Source organism: Chamaea fasciata, unplaced genomic scaffold, assembly GCF_029207755.1.
Source record: "Chamaea fasciata isolate MVZ Bird 193981 ecotype frontalis unplaced genomic scaffold, bChaFas1.0.hap1 SCAF_5, whole genome shotgun sequence".
In the NCBI taxonomy this organism is placed as follows: domain Eukaryota; kingdom Metazoa; phylum Chordata; class Aves; order Passeriformes; family Sylviidae; genus Chamaea; species Chamaea fasciata.
In genome coordinates this window covers 73316906-73336413 of record NW_027094090.1, presented here as the reverse complement: position 1 = coordinate 73336413, position 19508 = coordinate 73316906, and the positions used below count along the sequence as shown (strand labels likewise).

The window sequence follows — 19508 nt, the reverse complement described above, 5'->3', positions numbered from 1 at the left end:
TTAGATGACAGCGTAGTCTGGAAAAGGGGGGGAGGAGGATGCACCACCACAAGTACTTGAAATGTTGTGATTTTTGGACTGCTTTGACGGATTCTAAAGTACAGAGTGCAAATGGAATATACTTCTAGAGTGACTGCTGTCTTTCAAACCATTACTTCTCAAAGCACACATGCGGTTTTGGTATGGGAAAAGCAAAAAAGAATAGTGTCCCCAAGTTTCAGAGCTATGGCCCTTTTCTGCTTTACCTGATGTCATTGGGAGTTTGGGGTTTCTTTAAGGTGGAAACTGTTTCATCTAAACAATATTAACAAGGTACAACATATTTTTCCTGAGACTTTGTGGCATTTTTCCAGATCTGGAAAAAAGGCCATGAAATTTTCAGTGGCTTAGTTACCAGAAATTAATTCTGAAGGTACCACTAGAAGCTTTATAGGTTGGTAGCTTTATTGACCACGTGTGTACGCGTGGCACTAGTTCCTCCTTGAGGAGTCAACACGAAGACACCGGACAGTGCCTTGACTCAATCACCAGGTGAACAGCAGGTTCAGCGCTACGCATCGCCAAAGGAATGGAATACCCATGAACGGAATATCCATGTACCTCCAAAGGATCGGAAGATTCATGTACCGCCAGAGGAACGGAATATCCCCACAGCTCCCGCCGCAGCACGGCCTAGGGCTGTGTGCGCCTTGCCCGGCTCGGTCCCCACGTGGCGCGGAGCTCCGTGCCTGGGGCGGCCCCGCCGCTTCCTGCCCGTGCGGGGCGGGGCCGGCGGGGCCGAAGTCTGCCCGCCCCGGCCGGGCCGCGGGGGCGGAGATCGCGGGCCATGGCGGGGCGGAACCCGGGCACCGAACTGGGTAAGCGGCGGCCGGCGGGGCCGGGGCCCGGCGGGCATCCCCGGTGGGCGCTGCGGGTCCCCGGTGCGGGTGGGGCGGTACCGCTGGGGCGGAGCGGGGCGGTGCCGGAGCCCGGCTCCCCGCGCCCGGCCGAGCCTCCTCCCGGCGGCTGCGGAACCGTGTTCCTCTGAAAAGCCGAAACAGGATCAGGAACCTACGGTTCCTGTGGGTGTTCTGACGCACTCCGGGAGGAGGATTTGGGTTAAACACCAGTTTTTGTGTCACATATGGCTTTGGCTTGAGGGGTTCCGAGCAGGGTCAGGGGTTGTAGGGCAGCTCCGCAGTCCTGGTCCTGTCACCAAACTGGACATGGTTCTCTTTTGCACGCCGTTCTTGTTCTCACGGGATAATCCTTCCTCCCCTCTTTCTCACTAAGAGATTAAAAACACTTAATTTGCGCTCTGATTTGCAAGCTCGAGACTCCACCTCTTCTGGTCGTTCTTGTTGCTTGCTCTCTGAGGAGTGGTAGGGATTTTTCAGCTGTTTGCAGGTGGTCTCCGGGCCCTAAAGGTGGCTGTGCCTCAGGTAAGGTAGAGACCAGCCAAGAAAGACTTTCTCTGCCTTTTCCTGGAGTTCTCTTTCTCCTCATTGCTGGGGAAGGGGAAAGTGCTACAGCTTCCTCGGCAAAACCCAGCTGCAGCAGTGGGATGAGTTAAAGTTCCTACAATCTGCCTCTAAGGGGTGAGAATTTGGTCATTGTGAGTAGGTGGGCAATGAAGTGGAGGAGGCACAGGGGTGGCCTCACGGAGGAGGGGGAACAAAGGCCAACTGCTGTGGGGCAGGTGGGTCTCGACGTTGGCACGAGCAGAGTTCAGGAGGTTGTGGCGTCACGTGCCTGTCATGAGAACAAGCACAGGCACCTTTTACAGAGCCAACGTGCAGTTTAAATGATTAGCCTGTGGATGGACAAGTGAGAGCTGTGTTTCCATCCACTGAAATTGTGGAAATGTTGCAGCTTTCGAAAGTGAGCTAATTCCTCTCTGATATCCTTGTTCATGGGACAGGTTAGTTTCAACTGCAGCCATCTGAAGAGCTGAAAAAAAACGTTAATGGCGTAGTGACAAAATATCATTATCTGTTAGGAAAAACAGCTAGCATAGAAGTCTGCAAGTGCACTCCAGTTAGTTTAAAGTAGAGGTGTGTAATGCTTTTTCTTAGTTAATTCAAACTTAAAATTGATGTGTGGGGAATCCAGAAACATGAAAGTGAAGTCGGCTCAGTTCTGATACTTGTTGCCATCCCTTCCCAGAGATCTTTGTTTGAACCAGTTGTGGTCAAAATGAGCTGGGTTAGATGTTCAGGACAGGTATAGGAAAGGGAATGGTGTGGCTGTGAGCATGTTTAAGTGGCAGCTTTAGCATCTGCCTTATGCTGGCTGCTTTAAAGTGAGAATTGCACTTCCCTGCCATTTGCTCTCCCACTGAATACATATCTGAAATACAGTAACATACTTAACACAGCACTTAACATATCTTAGTACTGTACCTTAGCTGGTAGCAGTACTCAGAAATAACAGGGTAAACCCTTACCTTTATCTTTCATGGTTGCTAACAATACTCACTCCTTCTGTGACTCAGGCACTTCAGCTTTTGAAGGTTTTATAAACCTCTGCTTTAACACTAATTCAGCTGATTTGCCCTGTTTCCCACACAACTTTGTGTAGAATTACAGTTTTCTAACAGGGACATCTAGTGGTAAAATATATTTTACTTAAGATCTATTGTGTCCTTTCCTGTGTCTGCTGTTTCCGTGCTTGCTGCATAGTGTCCTTATTGAAGCTGTGGGTCTCTGATGTTGCCATTAGAGAGGACCAGTTTGTTTATCACTGACAAGCCAAACTCTTCACAAATCATGGCATGAAGTGCTTTCCTGTGTGGTTTTTTTAGAAAAATAAATACATTTTTGTAAAATTCCTTGATTCTTCCTTTGTGCCCATCACTGTGTCTTAGTAGAAGGTGGTGTTTCCTTGGAATAAAGACCCAGGTGCATGTTACACAGATGAAAAGACCCTGATGTGCACAGTCAGAGGCTCATACACTGCTACATTTGCCATCTGAGAATCATGTAAATCAGCTGGACAAAGAGTTTCATAAGTTTTTCATTCCACAAAGACTGTTTTCAGAGCTTGTGTGCTCAGGTTCACCACAATGCCTGCAGGGAAGGAAATGAGTCTGCCTCTCCTGCTCTGCTCTCCACTTCACAAAGAAATACTGGGACATATCAGGGGGCATCTGTTTTGGAAGTACAAGCTAGTAGCATGCTGCTTTGGTTTAACTGTGGGGATGCAGACATGTGGAGACACAGGCACCAGCCCCTCTGCCCAGCACTTGGAATGTACAAGTATGTACATTCAAGAATACAAGAATGTATGGAAGATTGGGTATAGTTTCTCTTTCCAGTAGGAAAGAGAGATTGATAAAACTGTCACAGCTTCAGCAGAGGGACAGCACAATGGGGCTGGGGCTGGAGCATTTGCCGTGTGAGGAAAAGCTGAAGGAGTTGGGCTGGTTTAGCCCAGGGAAATGAGGTTCAGGGGTCCTGAGGCAGAGAAGTTCATACTAGATATGAGGGGAAACTTGGGGCAGAACAGTCAGGTGCTGGGCTCAGAGAGGCTGTGCAATCTTGATCCTTGGGGACCCTCAAAACCCACATGAATAAAGCTCTCAGCAGCCTGATCTGACCTCAGAGCTGATGCTGCATTGCACAGGAGGTTGGACAAATGATCTTCAAAGGTCTTCCAACCCGAATTATTCTATGATTATATATTTTGTTTCCTCTGTGTGTCTGTGTCAGAATATATATATATGCACACATATATGTATGTATTTTGAGTAACAAGTAATTAATTGCAGTTGTTTTGCAATATTCCTGGATTCCAAAAGAACCCCATTATCTCTCTGTGTGGCTCAGACCCTCTAGCTGAAGGGCCAAAAATATATTCATTATGTTTCAATTGATATTTTTAATTATAGTTGGTATTTCTGAGCCATCTACATGTGAGAGCTAGCCTGTTGGTAAGTGGCATTTAGATAATGAAGTGTTACATCCCTTTTCAAGACAGTATAATTCTGTTCTAATATATTAATAGCTGGTTTAACCTGTACTGTGGATCTGGTTCTTCACTTTTCTAACGCCTTTTGAATCTGCTGTGTAATTTTAATCAAATTTGAAGGACAAGTAGATGTTCTTGGAAATAAGTAAGGCACTGGGTGGAGTGACCAAATCAGTTCTTTTGTTGAGGGAAAGTCAGGTACGAATCAGAAATTACATGAATTTTCATTGTGACTGTTTTATTTTGGCTTTTGTGCAAGTTAAATGGTTGTAAGTACCACATAAGGACAGCTGGGTTTTTGGGGTGAGGAGATTTCTCAAGCCAGGAAAGAAGAGAAGGAACAACAGCGGATTTAGACTTGCAGGAAACGAGGTTCTGATGTTCAGCATCTCACTTCCTGAGGGAAGGCTTGCCAGTGGTTTTCAAAGTGCTTTGGAGGAGGATGCCATGATCCATTTTGTGTGATTTGGACACATCGACAGCACCATGTGATTTCACTGATGGCACAAGACAGCAGAGCTGATTTCTAGTCCAGGGCTCATGCTTTGATGTCCTGCTTTGGATATCTGGGTACTGATAACTTGGAGACTGAACTTCTGTCGTATAAAGGAAGACCCACACGAAATAAACATCTATTGGTCTGTATCAAGTGTCGCTATGGAAAATTAACTACGGCTTCTGTCTTGACAAAGCTGAATAACCCCCAGTTCTCTAAACAGCTTACATGGTAAGACAACTGTAACAAGACCTGATTCCAAAGCCTTTTCTCTCCCTTCAGTGGCTTTGCTCAGCTCTGCGTGGCCAGCTGGGGTCAGCCTGTGTCCAGCTGAACTCCTCGTTTCTCCACGGAAGGTTCAGGACACAGTTTCTGTCTCTTCTCCCAAAATAACAGCTTTCATCACTTCCCCGTTTTATCGTGTGCTCATGGTAAGAGGAGGAGCACACATGCTGTCTCTGGCACACAAAATGAAATAACCAGTTGAGGGGGGCAGCTCCTTTTGGGAACAGTGCTCCTTAAAATGCTTGTGAAACTACTGCCTCGGGCATTCTTGAGCTTTCTGTTTCACCATCTGAAGGGATGCCATCAACACATTTTTTTTAATGCTTCTGTAAAGCTTAGTCTGCTTTATGAGGAATGTGTTAGGAGGCTTAGATATTTATGTAATTATCCTAATGAAGTGGTTTTATTTATTGTTTTCTGAGGAAATGCTCGGTATTTTTGGATTCGTGTTCTTCAAAGAGAGGAGATGAATTTCCTGTTAAGGAATTGAATATGATTTTTTCAAATGTCTTCAGAGAAAAAAGTAAACTAGAAGAGTGATTACAGAATATTGGCTAATTAGCTGTAGTGTAACTGCTTTAATTACTTTTATCCCTGAAGCCACATGACTGTGCAGATGACTAGCAGATGACTTATTTAAAAAAAAAAAAAAAGACATGTTCACACTGCAAGGTTAATGAGCCTAATTAAATATAGTTTTCCTTAGCCAGATACTAAATCATAAAGCCTGGGGGAGTGAGGGAGGGGGAGAATCCAAAGGCAGTCAGTTCTATTTCAAAAAATGTTTTTATTCTGATATTTAATGAAAAAAAAGAGAAAAGCTGGAATTGTGAGTGATTTTTCTGAATAAAGGCACTTAGATCTAAAGATCTGATGAGACCTCACATGACAAACTTTGAAAGTCTATTTAGAGACAATTATGCTGAGACATATTTGTTTTCACTTACCCATTGCTTTAATTAATGTAGGAATGGGCTTGAATAAAAGGTCTGTGTTACATGGAAGTCTCCATCTGCTGCTGCATATTACCAGAACCTTTGTCCTTCCTTGCCGTGCCATTTTTATTGCACCATTTTATTTCCTGTAGTAAGCTGCCTGATGTCTCGCATTAAGTTGTACAGAAAGGATGGAGTTCCGATTTTTTGTTAAATTATAACTTTTTTTTAAAAATTTTTTTTCTGCCTGTGCTGTGCGCTGTGGTTTTAGTTCCCACACTCAAAAAAATACTTGGAGATACACATTCTCTGGTCTTTCAGGGACTCTTGGATCCCATGCACAAAAATTAGATATTAAACATTACTGAGTTGACATGTGTCAGCTACATCAGTGACTATTCTTGAGTCACTGAAAACAGGGTGAAATGTGTCAGACAGGGAAAAGGGCTTAAACCAGAGGATTTTGTCATATTTGCAAAGAGCATATAGTCAGCTATTGCTGATCAGCTGATATTTGGTGACTTTCACAGGTGACTTTGGGCAAAGCAAAAGTAGTAGCTCATTTCCACTTCCACTCTCCTTCCACACCTTTTCTCCCATTATGAATCGTCTTCTTTTTTATTTTACTTTTCCTTTTTATTTTTTCCCTTTCTCCAAATGGCTTTGTAGTTGATTATTTCCTTTAAGCTTATCTAGTGTGCAGGGCTCTACATCCTAAAAAGATTGCTTAGGCCTGAGTCAGGATGCTCAAGAGTCAGGTGCGGTTAGTTACAACAGCTGAATCCTCTACAAACAATTTCTAATAAAGAATTAACCTACTCATGGGTAAGATTTGTGTCCTTTCATTTAAATTTTAATCTCAAACTTGAATTTTCCCTAAGAGACTGGACACTGTCTTCGTATTCTCCCAAAGAATTGTTTTTATAAATCATTTACTAGTTGGTTTTCTCGGCTGTCTTCAAAAATGTAGAAAGAATAGGTTAGAGCAGAACAACTGAAAGGATCCTTGTTAGAGAGGAAGAAGCCGAGTTCCTCATCTAGACTGCTTCCTTTGGTTTATCACATTTTCCAAAGGGGCTGAAAAGTCACTGTGCACCCCGGAGGCTTCAAAAGTTATTATAATAAATGGGATTATGATTAAATGATGCTACCTCAGCACTTGGCACATAGCAGAAGAATCATAATACAGAATCTGTGTGTCCTTCCTCTATTTATTTATTTATGTGTGTTTTCCTCCCCCATGGACTTTGTCCAACATATCCTATGTGCCTACTGATAGGCAAAAAAGGAGGAAAATTGTAGCCATAGTTTTTGTAGCAATAGCTTTTCTCACCTGCCTTCTACAAGTCAGCTGAGCTGAGCTCCTTGCTTTGGGGACAGAAGGGATAAACCTGTGGCTATGAAACTGGAAAAGAAGTAACAAGGGTTTATTGTTTGACTGGTTTGCAACTTTCCAAGCTCCCCTTTTCCTTGTTGCCATGCAGTGAGCCTGATGCTGAACTCTTAAAGAAAAAAATCCATAAATTCCTTAGGATCCCTTTGAAATTCTTTCACTGATTTATTTTTTTTTCTGCTTTTAGCTAAGACTTTGTGGGTACCGCTCACTAATAGCTTGTATGTGGTAATAGGACAGTGCTAGCACAGTAGGTTACTTATGCTCAGAACAAGATTTTGTTCAGCTGTTTCACGTTGTCCTGCATTTCCACTGAGTCATCTTTACCCTAAATTGGTTTTTGTAAATCTCAGAAAACAAGCTTTTATTCACCCATACTTCGGCTAGCATATTAGTTTTCTACTTTCTTCCTTTTTTTTTTTTTTTTTTTTTTTTTTTTTTTTTTTTTTTTGGCTATTAAAGCTATTCAGTAGGAAGAAAAAAATTAAGTATAAAATTTCTGTACAAAATTAGTGATTTTGTCTACCAGTTTTGGTGGTTTTTTAAAGTTTTAAACCTTTTTTTTAATCAATATGCTCAAGGGAAATGCAATTTAACACCGTAGTAAAGAAGATTCATAGAGTGATGTGTCTTAATAAATTCAGTCACCCAGAATTATTATTTCCTAGTATCTGTGTATGCCCATGTCCGTATTCTGACCTTAACTATTGATCACATTTGATGATTGAAGGTGATGATTTGCTGATGATTGGTGGTTAATGATTGTTGATGTTATTTTCAGAGTGTTTTCATGGAATGCTCATACAATCGGTATTTAGAAGGATTATTTATGTTTTGGGATGTGAGAGATTTTAAAGATATTCCAGTTTCTTTTTCCTGTGTACTCTTATGAGCAGTCTGTGTTTGTTAATATTAAAAATTACACTCTGGATTTACCATACTAAGCAGAAATTTAAAGATTCAAGAGCCTGAGCACTCAGTTCTCCTTTATCAGTCAGTTACTCTTTGTTAAGCAGTGGCCAATATTTGGTTCTTCTGGCTCTAGACAGTTTCATTATTTTAGTACATGTTGAGCATCTGCTGCTCTTTGGGAATTCTGGAATCTAGAAATGAGTCATCAAGCAATGGCAGAAGGCTGTTTTGTTTGTTGGTTTGTTGGTTTGTTGTTTTTTTTTTTTTTTTTCATGCTACATATATAATAAACTTCTCAGTCCAGGGCTGGCAGCACAGTGTCTCTGTCTCATCAGCACTCAGTTAATTCACTTGTAATGGCACAAAAGCATGCTGTGTGAAATACCCAGTTCACAGATCATCCCCTAACAGAAGCTGAGCATATTTTGGGCTGCTGATAAGTACACAAGTCCTTAGAAGGATGTGAAAGAACAACATGCGCCTCAGAGGTTCCAAACTTTGTACAACTTTCTTCTGAAGTACCACACCATATATTAAAAGGACACAGAAATAGATGAGGCTTTTTTGTTTGTTTGTTTCTCCCCCCAGAACTTGGCTGGATCTCAAAAGTGTATGTGAATCGACCTGCAGTGGTGAGGCATGCAGAACAAATTAAAAAATGGAAAACTGTGAAAGGTAATTGGCAAGTAAGTGCACTCCTTATGCATTCTGTTCCTGTATTTTTAAAGCAGTCACTCTCCCTCTCCAGGCTGTAATATTGAATTTTTTTCAAGATACATGTAAACTTAAAAGATGTGCTTGTCCATGTCCTATTTTAGTAATTTGTATTTGATGATGATGGGATGGAATAAGGTGACGCATTTATCCAAACAAGTTAAAAACCTTATAACTCATGACTGGCAAAACCGCAAATGGATTTAAGTCATCTTTATTCATGAGTGGATTAAATTGTATATTACTATCCCTCCACATTTATTCTGTTTCCCAGACAGACTACTCTGCATGCTGCCTTCTTATTTTTTAATTTTAAAGCTGTAAGATATGATCATGGTCCCTGTCAAGTTTGACCTACCTGGATGATTTTTCTTTGCTTAAACATTCTCAGCGTGTGTGATTTCATTGCTTAACTAGTTTTTTAGCAAAAATTCAAAAATCCTGACTGGCTGTGGCATTTGGTGGGGGGGAAGGAGCCCACTAGTATTAGGAAAACTGGCTTTTTAGCTGCTGAGATAAGGTAAATAGTTGATTATTGTCCATCTTAGTATAAAAAGACAAACTGTTTCTTCATTCACCAAGCAGCTGTTCTGCAAACAATGCTTGGGATGCCTCCCCTCTGCACAGTGAACAAGTTGGTTATGTGCAACAGTAGCTGAAAATCTGGAAGCAGGAGGGAAAGAGGTGATGAAGGATCAATCTTAAGAATGGAACGTAACAGAACAAAGCAAGAATCATTTAATTATACTTAATTCTTTAAAAAGCTGTTCAAAGTAGTTGACATTGTGCAACTGTTCTGGAGTAGCTGAAGCTGTGTTCACAATGAGCACAGATTTTGGGATTACGGTTTGGGGATAATTTGATGTAGGTGTAAGATGCTACTGGAAGGTGATAGAAAAAAAGTTTCCTGCCTGGTTTTCCTTCCTGAAAGTTTGTGCTTTGTGTGTTATGATTAGATTTAAAAAATGGAGATGACAGAGGAGATTTAGATACCAGCTCAGCATTTCTTCAGAGTTTCTTAAGCATAAAAAGTTACTTAATAACAAGTTTATCAGTCCAATGGCTCTGAGTTGGGAAATGGCATCAGTGAGAAGGTCTAGATGGTATTCCATAACCATGGCTATCCTCAGATACTGCAGGTGCAGAAATGTAAAACCAGTCTTCTTTTGACTGAGGCTACCATGTAAATAACAAAGAGAAAGAGCCACAGGCTTTAATTACAGAGACTCATTGGGAAGAAAGGGATTTAGTGTCACTCCCACAACACAGCTGGAGGACAGATGTTTATTCCTAACATTTCTCCCCTCTGCTGTGGAGAAACACCAGTACTCAGCAAGGTTTTACTTCGAAGGGTGTCAGAAGCATCTCTCCTCTGTTTGAACATTGTCACTGCAGGGCAGTCATGTGCTGTTTTCTTAACAGCGGTGATTTTGAACGTGTGCATGCTTGAATGCAAGCAGCATCACAGATTCAAATTCTGTAGCCTGCTTCCTAAAATTCTTGATTGAAAAACCCTTTAAAAAACCCTAAAGTTTATACCAGTTCTTGAAACCCTCTGACTACATCTGTCCTGAAGGCTATGATTCATGTCATAAGAGAGGAGACAAAAATTCCCTCAGAGGATAAAAAAAGTCCAAGAAAAAGTAACATAAAACTCTTTCATGGGAAAACCCCTTTCAAAGAATTATAGGATGAAAGGAGAAACCAGAAACAATCAGTTTTTAACAGAGGCCAGTGATGGTTCATTACCCCATTGCCATTGCAAACTTTCCCCCTGTACAAGTGCCCTGTAAGAGAAGTCAGCTTGGAGTGAAGCCATCACTGTAAATGAGCGTTTTCTGGAAGACCTTCAACAGATATTTCAAAATAATGTCCTAAGCTAAATTTTTGTTCAGCAAAAAATGCTCATAAAATTTTTAGCTATGCTTCTGTTCTATTCTTTGATTAATAAGTCATTTAAAATTCTGAAGCATTTCCATCTAAAAAGTATTTTAACCTTGACACTTACCTCTTGGGGTTTTTTTGGTTTTGTTTTTTTTTGTTTTTTTGGTTTTTTTTGGTTAGGTTTTTTTTTCACCAAAGTTAGAGATTTTTTTTATTCCTGATTCACAAAAAAGGAAATGGTCCCTTTCTGTATTATTAGATAATGCTGAAGACGTGGAAAAATAAATATCTGCCAGCGCTGTCTGTCCTAAGCCATTATTTGCTTATCCTCCGCATTACATCCTATACATTTCCCCACTGCCAGAGTGAGAGCTAGGCTTCTGATTCCTGCTTCTTCTAAGGCAGTTTGGCTTTGGAAGTGTAAACAGAAATACTCCATTCCTTGCTTTGTTCCCTTTGCAGGCAGCTTGGCTGCTGAAAGCTGTCACCTGCATAGACCTCACCACCCTCTCAGGCGATGACACTCCTTCAAATGTTCAAAGGCTGTGTTTTAAAGCAAAGCACCCTATCAGAGAGGATCTGCTCAAAGCCTTGGACATGCATGATAAAGGTATGGTAGATTGTGGTGTGTGTATCTTGTGAAGGAAATGTCTGCATTTCCTGGTTGTTTTCTCACTCTTTGGAAAGGATGTTGGTCCACTGATGGAAGTCATGTGGACTAAAGAGGGAATCAGGCCTCTTATTGAAGCCATGCCCATAAAATATCAAAGTCATACTTGGATTTATGGACTCTTCAGATGGTTGAAGTATAAAATATGAGGTCCATCATCTGAGAGTTTGAGAGAAGAGCATTTTAGCTAGAAATGCAGGAGGGCTGCATTAACATAAAGACTGCTCAGTTGCTGCTGGGCTCAGTCTGGCTCCACAAGTAAGAACAGAGCTTGGCTGTGCAGCTTCTCTTGCAGCAGTTCGCTGATCAAGCATGTCTTAAACTGTGTGTGTTGGCATTAAACTGTGAGTCTGTGGATAAAAATGTTGGAGTTTTAACTCCTGCTAATGCAGACTTGCTCCCAGGGTCAGGTGAAGGAACGTGAAGGAGGAAACAGCACAAGAATTACCTGAATTGTTTGAGCAGTATAACAGACATTCTCGGTGTAGTGCTTAAGATCCTTGTGAGAACACAGGAGTGAGAGGTGAGGACAATGCACAGGAGCTCATGGAGAAGGTGGAATTCTCTGTATGAAAAAGAGAACTGTGGCTTTTGCAGGTATCACTGCTGGAGCTGTTTGTGTGTATCCTGCAAGAGTCTCTGATGCTGTGAACACCCTCAAGGCTGCTGGTTGTAACATACCAGTGGCTTCAGGTAAGCTTTATTCATGAATATCCCATTAAATAATTTGAAGCTATAAAATAGAAAGGAAAAATCTAGAAGTTTGGACTTGCTTTTGTGTCAGGGAGTAAGGTGAAAAGATAACAGGTGGAAGGAAGGGAATGGAAGGAGGATTTTCTTCTGGTATAATCTTTTGTTGTCCTTCAACTTCAAGCTTATCAGGAATGCCAAGTCTTTTTGCTGGAAGCTCTTCAAAGAGGCCTTTAAAATATATCAGTGTTTTTCTCACCTGGACAGAAGAAATTGAGATAGAATGCTGGACAAGTATCAGTATACACTGAGTAGATGATGATGATGATGATGATGATGATGGGAGTTCTAATAAAGGTTTATTTTCCCTATCATGTTTGACTTTTAAGTGTAATCCTGTGTCAAGGTTTAGCCCAAGCCAGCAACTGTGTGCCACAGAGCTGCTGGCTCATATACCCATTTCCAGGATGGAGGGGAAAAGAGAATTGGAAGAGTAAAAGTGAAAAAAATTGTGGTTTCACCTAAGAGCTGCTGTTTTGTTCACTCCCAGCCCACTCACCAAGAAAAGGCCTTGACTCTGTGCTGGCGCTACTCTGCAGTCGCCAAAACATCCCTATAGAACCAACACTGCTTCCTGCACAAATCCAAACTACCCCAACTACAAAGAGGATAACTCTCCCAGCCCAAACCAGCGCATCCTACAGGCTGACCATAAGGAAGCTGTGTGCAGAGCCAGGGCTTGTTGCCTGCTGAGCAGCCACAGATTCAGGACTTTCACATCCCAAATCTAACAGGGTCAGCTCTTCTCCAGTCACTGCACATGAGACACGAGTCCTGAAGGTACAGGAAGCAAGAAGTAGAATCAGAGAGTTACTCAGGTTGGAACAGAGCCCTGGATGTGATCTGGTCCAACCCCCTGCTCAAAGCAGGGGCAAACTTTGAAGTTAGATCAGGTGTTTAATGCTAAGATACATGTGAGTATTTTGTTCTTGTTTCATTGCTGTGTAGGGAAAAAATACATACTTAATGCATTTGTATGTCAGAGAGAAAGACAATCTCTGACAAAGCCATTACTTTTCCCATTTACAAAGTTACCTTTGGGTTTCATACTTAAACATCATAAACGTAATCTTAAATAGAACTCACTGAAAGCAATTTTTGCTATTTTGTGATTTAACCGTTAAACAATATTATTATGATTTAATTCAAATAACTCCTTAAGATAATTGGAGAAAATTATATTGCATGTATTGCTTCATATCTGAGCTCACTCCTTGTTTGCTCAGTTCTGCTGGAAGCAATAGATACTGTGCTTTCATGTAGGCTGGTCTGGAAAACATCAAGGCACGTGAAAGATCTTTTCACAAGATGTACTTACCTTGCTGGACATTGGTTTTTTGAGGGTAGATCTAATGTCTCTTGTGGATGAAGAGAGGGTAGGATGAGGTGCCTTTAGATTTTTTGAATCATGGTAAGCATTAAGAAAAAAGAAGAATGTTCAAACTTTTTCATGTATCACTGGTATTTTCAATTTTATGGTCAATTTATAAAACTTCAACACATTTATAAAACATTTCATCCTTCTACCTGCACCCCTTTCATGCTAGTGGCTGCTGGGTTCCCATCTGGACAAACTCCTCTAGAGGCCAAACTGACTGAAATAAGGCTGGCAGTGGAATATGGTGCCCGAGAGATTGATATTGTCATCAGCAGGAGTTTGGTGCTGACTGGCCAGTGGGAAGGTAAGTAATGAAGTTCCTGTGGTGAGGAACCTAAAGCTTTCTACATGCACATGCAAGCTCTGTCTTTGTCTCTTCCCCAAAACTCTCCATCAGTCCTTGAAGAATTTGGTCTCTCACCTCAGACTAACTGATAATCTGGGGCTCTGAGCTAAATAAAAATTGTTTAATTGATTTATGACAAAGGGTTGCATTTTTTTTTTTGTGAGGAATGCTGTTGGAAGTTGTGTCAGGCTGGGCAGTCAGAATGGCTTTGTGGATTGAAAATTCAGGTCTATTCCCTCTGTGTCTTTAGAGGATTTTGTGTACAGCTTTAAAAAAATAGCAAGTAAAAGCCTAATTATTTGAAGAGTTTTGTTAGAAAGCCCAAGGGGCTGCTAATGTAGATGATACCTTTTTAAATATACATGTTTCAATTCTTGATGAAAACACGTATTTGAGTTGTTTTCTTTTTCCTGAAAGTTGAGGGTACAAATTGACTGTTCCTATTATTATTGATGTTCTGGCATCTGCAGACTACTACTAATTAGTAAGAACAATAATGCTGAAGATGGTTTTTGCTCTAATTGCATCCTTAATGTACTGTGAATGGTTTGCCTTAAGTGCTGACAGTGCTTCTATAACTAATCTCCATGTGAAGGTAGACACATCATTGTCTTGGAATGAATTTTCCATTTAGCTGTATAATGCAGTGCCATAATATCCTATTTGCTCGGAAGACTTTATAATGGATCCCTAGTACCTGTCTTTATTTAAGGAAATAACAGAAATCATGGTAATAGATCATGCTTTCTGGTCTTTCAGTTAACAGTTAGAACTGAACCAAAACCCCCACATTCTTCTGCATCTGTGTTTTCAGGATTGGTTTCCTTGCTGTATAATATCTTGGCCTCTTTTGTAGTATTTGCAAGTTCCATACTTTTGGTCTTAGTTATTTAAGGATTATGTGAAGGAGAACACAGAGGAGAAATCCAGGGCTTGGATTCAGAGAGAGAGAGTTTGGATCATGGCTGACATGAGCTGGACATGCATTGTGAGCTTTCTCTGCATGGGAGATGAATTACTCCTTGTGGCCACAAATCACAAGGGAGGAGTACACAGACAGCAATGATGGATGTGATATAAACCTGTCAGTTTACTAAATAAGTAAATTAGGGATGGCTTTTAATTTGGTATGCATATTCTTTTATCCAGAGCTGAAGTCATGACAAGGTTGAAAGCCATCCTTATTGTGGCATGGTATATATATATATATATAAATATATATATATAAATATATATATATATATATATAAAAAATATATATATATATATTTCTACCAATGGCAGAATTCAAATTATTTCCAAATGATTTTCTAAATTTATTAATGAATCTGAATCTGTTTGTGACATGTGTTCACATGATCTTGAATAAAAGCTACTTCAGGAACATAATTTACTTGGCACAGAGATGCCTCAGGGTGAAAAATTACAATATTTAACTTTCCTATTATGAAGAAAGTATTTCATTAGGTGATCTGGATATTTTGGTGAAAATCTAGTGTTCTATCTTCCTGTTTAGCTTTCAATAGATATGTTACCTGTGTCATTAGGGATAATACAGAATAATCTATAAAATACTTTAAAGAAATCTAGAAGAAGGGACAAAGAAGGATGTTTTTGGCTAAATCTACTTATTTTTACATAAAATTAATATTACATAAAATTAAGTAGTGCAGTTCCTGTGCCTGTGTTTAAGGTGCTTCGCTTCATCAACTAAAGCTGCCTTGCAGTTCTATTTTAACTTATGCTAATAGTGGTACGAATATATATTAATGATAATAATAATTATTATTATTAATAATAATAAACTTCCATGGGTATTTTCTTATGCTGACAGGCTTCACAGTTTCAGAAGTTATTGAAAAAAAATCTGTGTGGTAGAGTGCTTTATCTCACTGTTCATTTTTAGCTTTTCTTCTAGCCTGTGCAATAATTGGGGTTACCACAATAGAACAGTGTTGCTTTGTGATTTGCTTCAAAGGCTTGTTTGGTTATTAAATATTTTAGTGCATGTCCAATTATGTCAAGTTATTTTAAAGCAGTTCTTGAATATTGCTGGAGCTCTTTATGACACTCAGAATGTATTTTCCAGATCTTTGTGAAGTAATTGTTAAGATCTTTTAAATAATGCTGAATATGAAAGCAGCTTTATTGGACAGCGAAATTACATCAGAAAATAGCATTAAATGAGATATAAGTTTATGAATTTACATACCTTTTATAACTTTTTAAAGCAATACTGCTTCAAAGTAGTTTACTCAGCTATTGTCTTGTACTACTTGACAAAATATGGATGAAACATAAATTAGCAATCTGGATATTCCTTTTAGACACAGAATGTGGAGTGTTTATGGAAGGAGTGATCAAGTTGGCCATCAAATTGTTGAAATAGACTGGATCTATTTATTATTCTTTTTTTTCCCCCCTGTTATCAATATTTGCTGTACTTCCTGAGGTTGTGTGGGGTGCAGTAATGTTGGTGCTAATTCCAAAGCTGTTAGCAAGCACCTGGACATGCTACACTCTCAGTGGCTTTGGGAGCATTGTTAATCCATCATTTGCTCTGGGGCAGTTGAATTTTCCTGCAGGAAAAGGGGAAAAAAACCCCAGTTATACTCTGAGAAGTTTGAGCATGGCTGCATCCATGGTATAACCTCATTATGGAAAGTGCTTTTCACTTCTGCTGATTTTCCAGATGTGAGTTTAGAGGCTTTGATCAGGAATTGGGACCCTACAAACTTCATAAACAGCTCAGGCAAAACACCTCCCTGCTCCAGAGACTTGGAGTAGACTCCACATCTCCACATGTTGTTCAGGAAGGTTGTGGTTGGATTTACCATTCCTGGATGCTCAGGCTGCCTTGCTGCAGGATTTCTGTCTGTTGCTGTCAGCAGCAGCTCGGGCTGAAGCCAAGCTCTGTTTCCAGCTTCGTGTGAATCCCTGGAGCCTGGAGTTGCACATATGGGAGCAGGGCTGAGGGGGTTGTGATGTGCTGATAGCCTCGTGCTTGTCATTTTGTGAACAAACCTGCCATTAACATGCCAGACAGAAGGAGCTCCAGCTCGTTTTCCAGTTTCCCCATCACAATCACCTTGATCTTTCTGGGCTAACTGAAATCCAAACATCTTCTCATCTCAGTTTCTACCCCTGACATCAGTCATTGTGACTGACTAGATAAAAAACGCCAAATAAATTGATTTATTAAAGTGATTTTGTTACCACATTTTTGAAGAAGAGCTATTCCATAAAAGATTAGGCAGTGTGGGTTTTTTCCCTCTTTTAAAATTTTCATTTCCTTTGTAGGAGATCTGGATTATCCCCTTTATTTTGTGATTTTTAGGACTAATGTATTACACCAAAGTAACACCATCTAGACAATCTAGTGCAGATTACAGCCAGCAGAAGTTATCAGGGATATTTGCTTGGGAAATGTAATAGGGGAAGGAACATTTTCTTTGCTGTATTTAATAGCTGCTGAAATTCAATATAATGTACTGAATATTTACAGGAAAATTACAAGAAAGCTTATAACTATTGTGTTTTTTAACAGTGAAATTAAAACCACAGCTATGAAAACATTTTTTCCCCTAAAAAATCCAAATTTTTTTGACTTCTATAAGTACATCTAGTAAAAGCAGATCTAACGTTCATGAAAATTGTCAGTTATCTCAAGTGGTGCAAGAGTAGAAGAGTTTTTATGTTACATTCATTTTAACAGCTAGATTAGTAGAGCTACTGCAGACTATATTAGTGAGCAGCTGGCTCCAGGTATTTTCCATATAGGTTGGCTTGCTTTGGGTGGTGTTTTGTTGTTGTTGTTGTTTTTGAGTCTTTTTTGTGTTTGTTTTTTTTTTTGGGGGGGGGGGTGGTTTATTGGTTTGGGTTTTCATGGGGGTTTTTTGCCTTTTTGGTTTTTTGGGTTTTTTTCCCTGGCTTAAGATTTAGACTGCTTTTAGAATGGATAATACTGGTGCTTTGTTTAATAGGCTGGAGAGTACTGGCCATTTTTTTGAGAGCTTTTTCTTTTTCTTTGTTTTCAGAAGTCAAAAAGAAAGTCTCTTGCAACCTCTTCGTGGTGCTCATAGTTGAAAATATGCTTGCAGGGTTTCCTGTGATCGAGTTTTTTGACAAAAATCTTTGTGCCACTGCTGCTAACCATAGGTGCTGCGTTTGCTGGGGCAGTTGCTGGTGTTCTGCGCAGGTCACAGTTATTCCTGCATTTGTAGCATCCAGCTTTAATCCTGCTGCTGTTCAGGTTGATGGAACTGAGTCGTTCAGTGCTGGACTCTTTGGCAGCACAGGCTGGCCCACAGGAAGCCCAGCACTCCTTGAAACACTGGGTACATTTTGAAGGATGACTAACCCCACCCATTCTTTAGACATTTACCCAGGATTTTCAGGATAATCCTGTTACTTGTGCCTTGATTTAAATTTGACTGAGTACTGAAAATTTTCCTTTTATTTTTGAAAGTGAGTCCTTAGGAAGGCTGATCTGGAACAGAGACTGGACCGAGCTAAGAAAATAAAGTAGATATTTATTGAAAGGCCTTTAGAGTACACCTTGAGCAGGACAAGAACCTGACTAGGGCTACACCCAAGGTGGACTAAGAATGGTCACAAAATGACTGATTGGTCACGAGGTCTCACACTTTTATAAGTTTTGGTCCATTTGCATATTGGGGTTTAATTGTCCAGTTCAGGTTGTGAGGTCCCATTCTTCTTGTTCCTTCCTCCAGCCCACTGTTGTGTGTGCTTTTGGGCCTGAAAGTTGTCCTTGGTCTTCAGCAGGAAAAGGATTTGTTTTGTCTCCTTACTCTGTGAAGAGAGCTCACCAGCACTTAATATGAGGCTCAGAACTGCACCCCTAGGCAGCACAGAATGTGAAAAACGTGAAAGTTAAAACTTAAGGCATCAAAAGGAGTAGGAGTTTTTACCCTTGTTCTGTATCAAGGCAGAATTTCCAGCTTGCACTGGGACTGGGTTAAATTGCTCTGTCCCAAATGTAGCTGCATTTCTATCTGTACTTCTATTGTGGGGTTGAAAACGCCCTGTGAATGTCAGCTATTGTCTGCAATAATTGGTCTCTGAATAAAGAACAGCCTTTCTTACCTACACACCTGCCCCATTAAAGTGTGCCCACTTCTGCACCTCAGCTAACCTGGCAGACACGGATGATTGAGGATCCTGAGTGTTCCTGTCCGTGGGATGATGTGTGCTGGCAGGCAGCGAGCCTGCTCAAACGAGCCTGACGCTAATTGCATGTAAAAGTACCTTCCAACTACAAGGGAGGGTGTTGGAGCTGCACTGCCAGGGAGCAACAGCTGTGAGGATGTAATTTCTTTTCGTGGAATCCAACCGAAATGTACATTTTGTTGATTTTATTTTGACATTTTTGGTGGTGTACCTCAATGGTAGGGGAAACTTTTTTCCTCTTGTTACCGAAACTAGCAGAAGAGGAAAGCTGATTTCTCTGGGTTTTCAAAAGCTTCAGGAAAGAGTCACCCTACTAAAAGAGATTTCATTTGGATCTAACATGAGCAGGGTTATTAAATGCACAAAAAAAAAAAAAATAACACGGGTCCTTTGTGTTTCCTTTTTGAGCCTCAATTTGATGTAGGTTTCTGGAGCATCACCAATTGATCAATAAAACATGTTAGACTGCATGCTAGTACTGATTAATTCACACCTTTGGTACACAGTAAGAAACAAGGTGAAGCCTGGTGTCTATAAAGGGACTTGCTAAGTGCATCAGCCAGTTGTCTGCTAATGTGTGCAGCATGTCTCAGAAGGCCAGCCCAGC

The 19508-nt window shown here is 40.4% G+C and overlaps 1 protein-coding gene across 2 annotated transcripts in view; it reads left to right on the top strand.

Annotated features, from left to right (window-relative positions):
• Window positions 1–781: 781 nt before the first annotated feature.
• Window positions 782–19508, top strand: part of DERA (deoxyribose-phosphate aldolase) — a 46093-nt gene continuing 27366 nt past the window's right edge. For both annotated transcript variants that reach the window (XM_066184450.1, XM_066184451.1), the window contains exons 1-5: window positions 782–857; window positions 8558–8655; window positions 11030–11177; window positions 11835–11930; window positions 13535–13669. In XM_066184450.1, the coding sequence (XP_066040547.1) occupies window positions 827–857; window positions 8558–8655; window positions 11030–11177; window positions 11835–11930; window positions 13535–13669 (508 nt within the window). In that variant the 5' untranslated portion in view covers window positions 782–826. The remainder of the gene's footprint in view (window positions 858–8557; window positions 8656–11029; window positions 11178–11834; window positions 11931–13534; window positions 13670–19508) is intronic.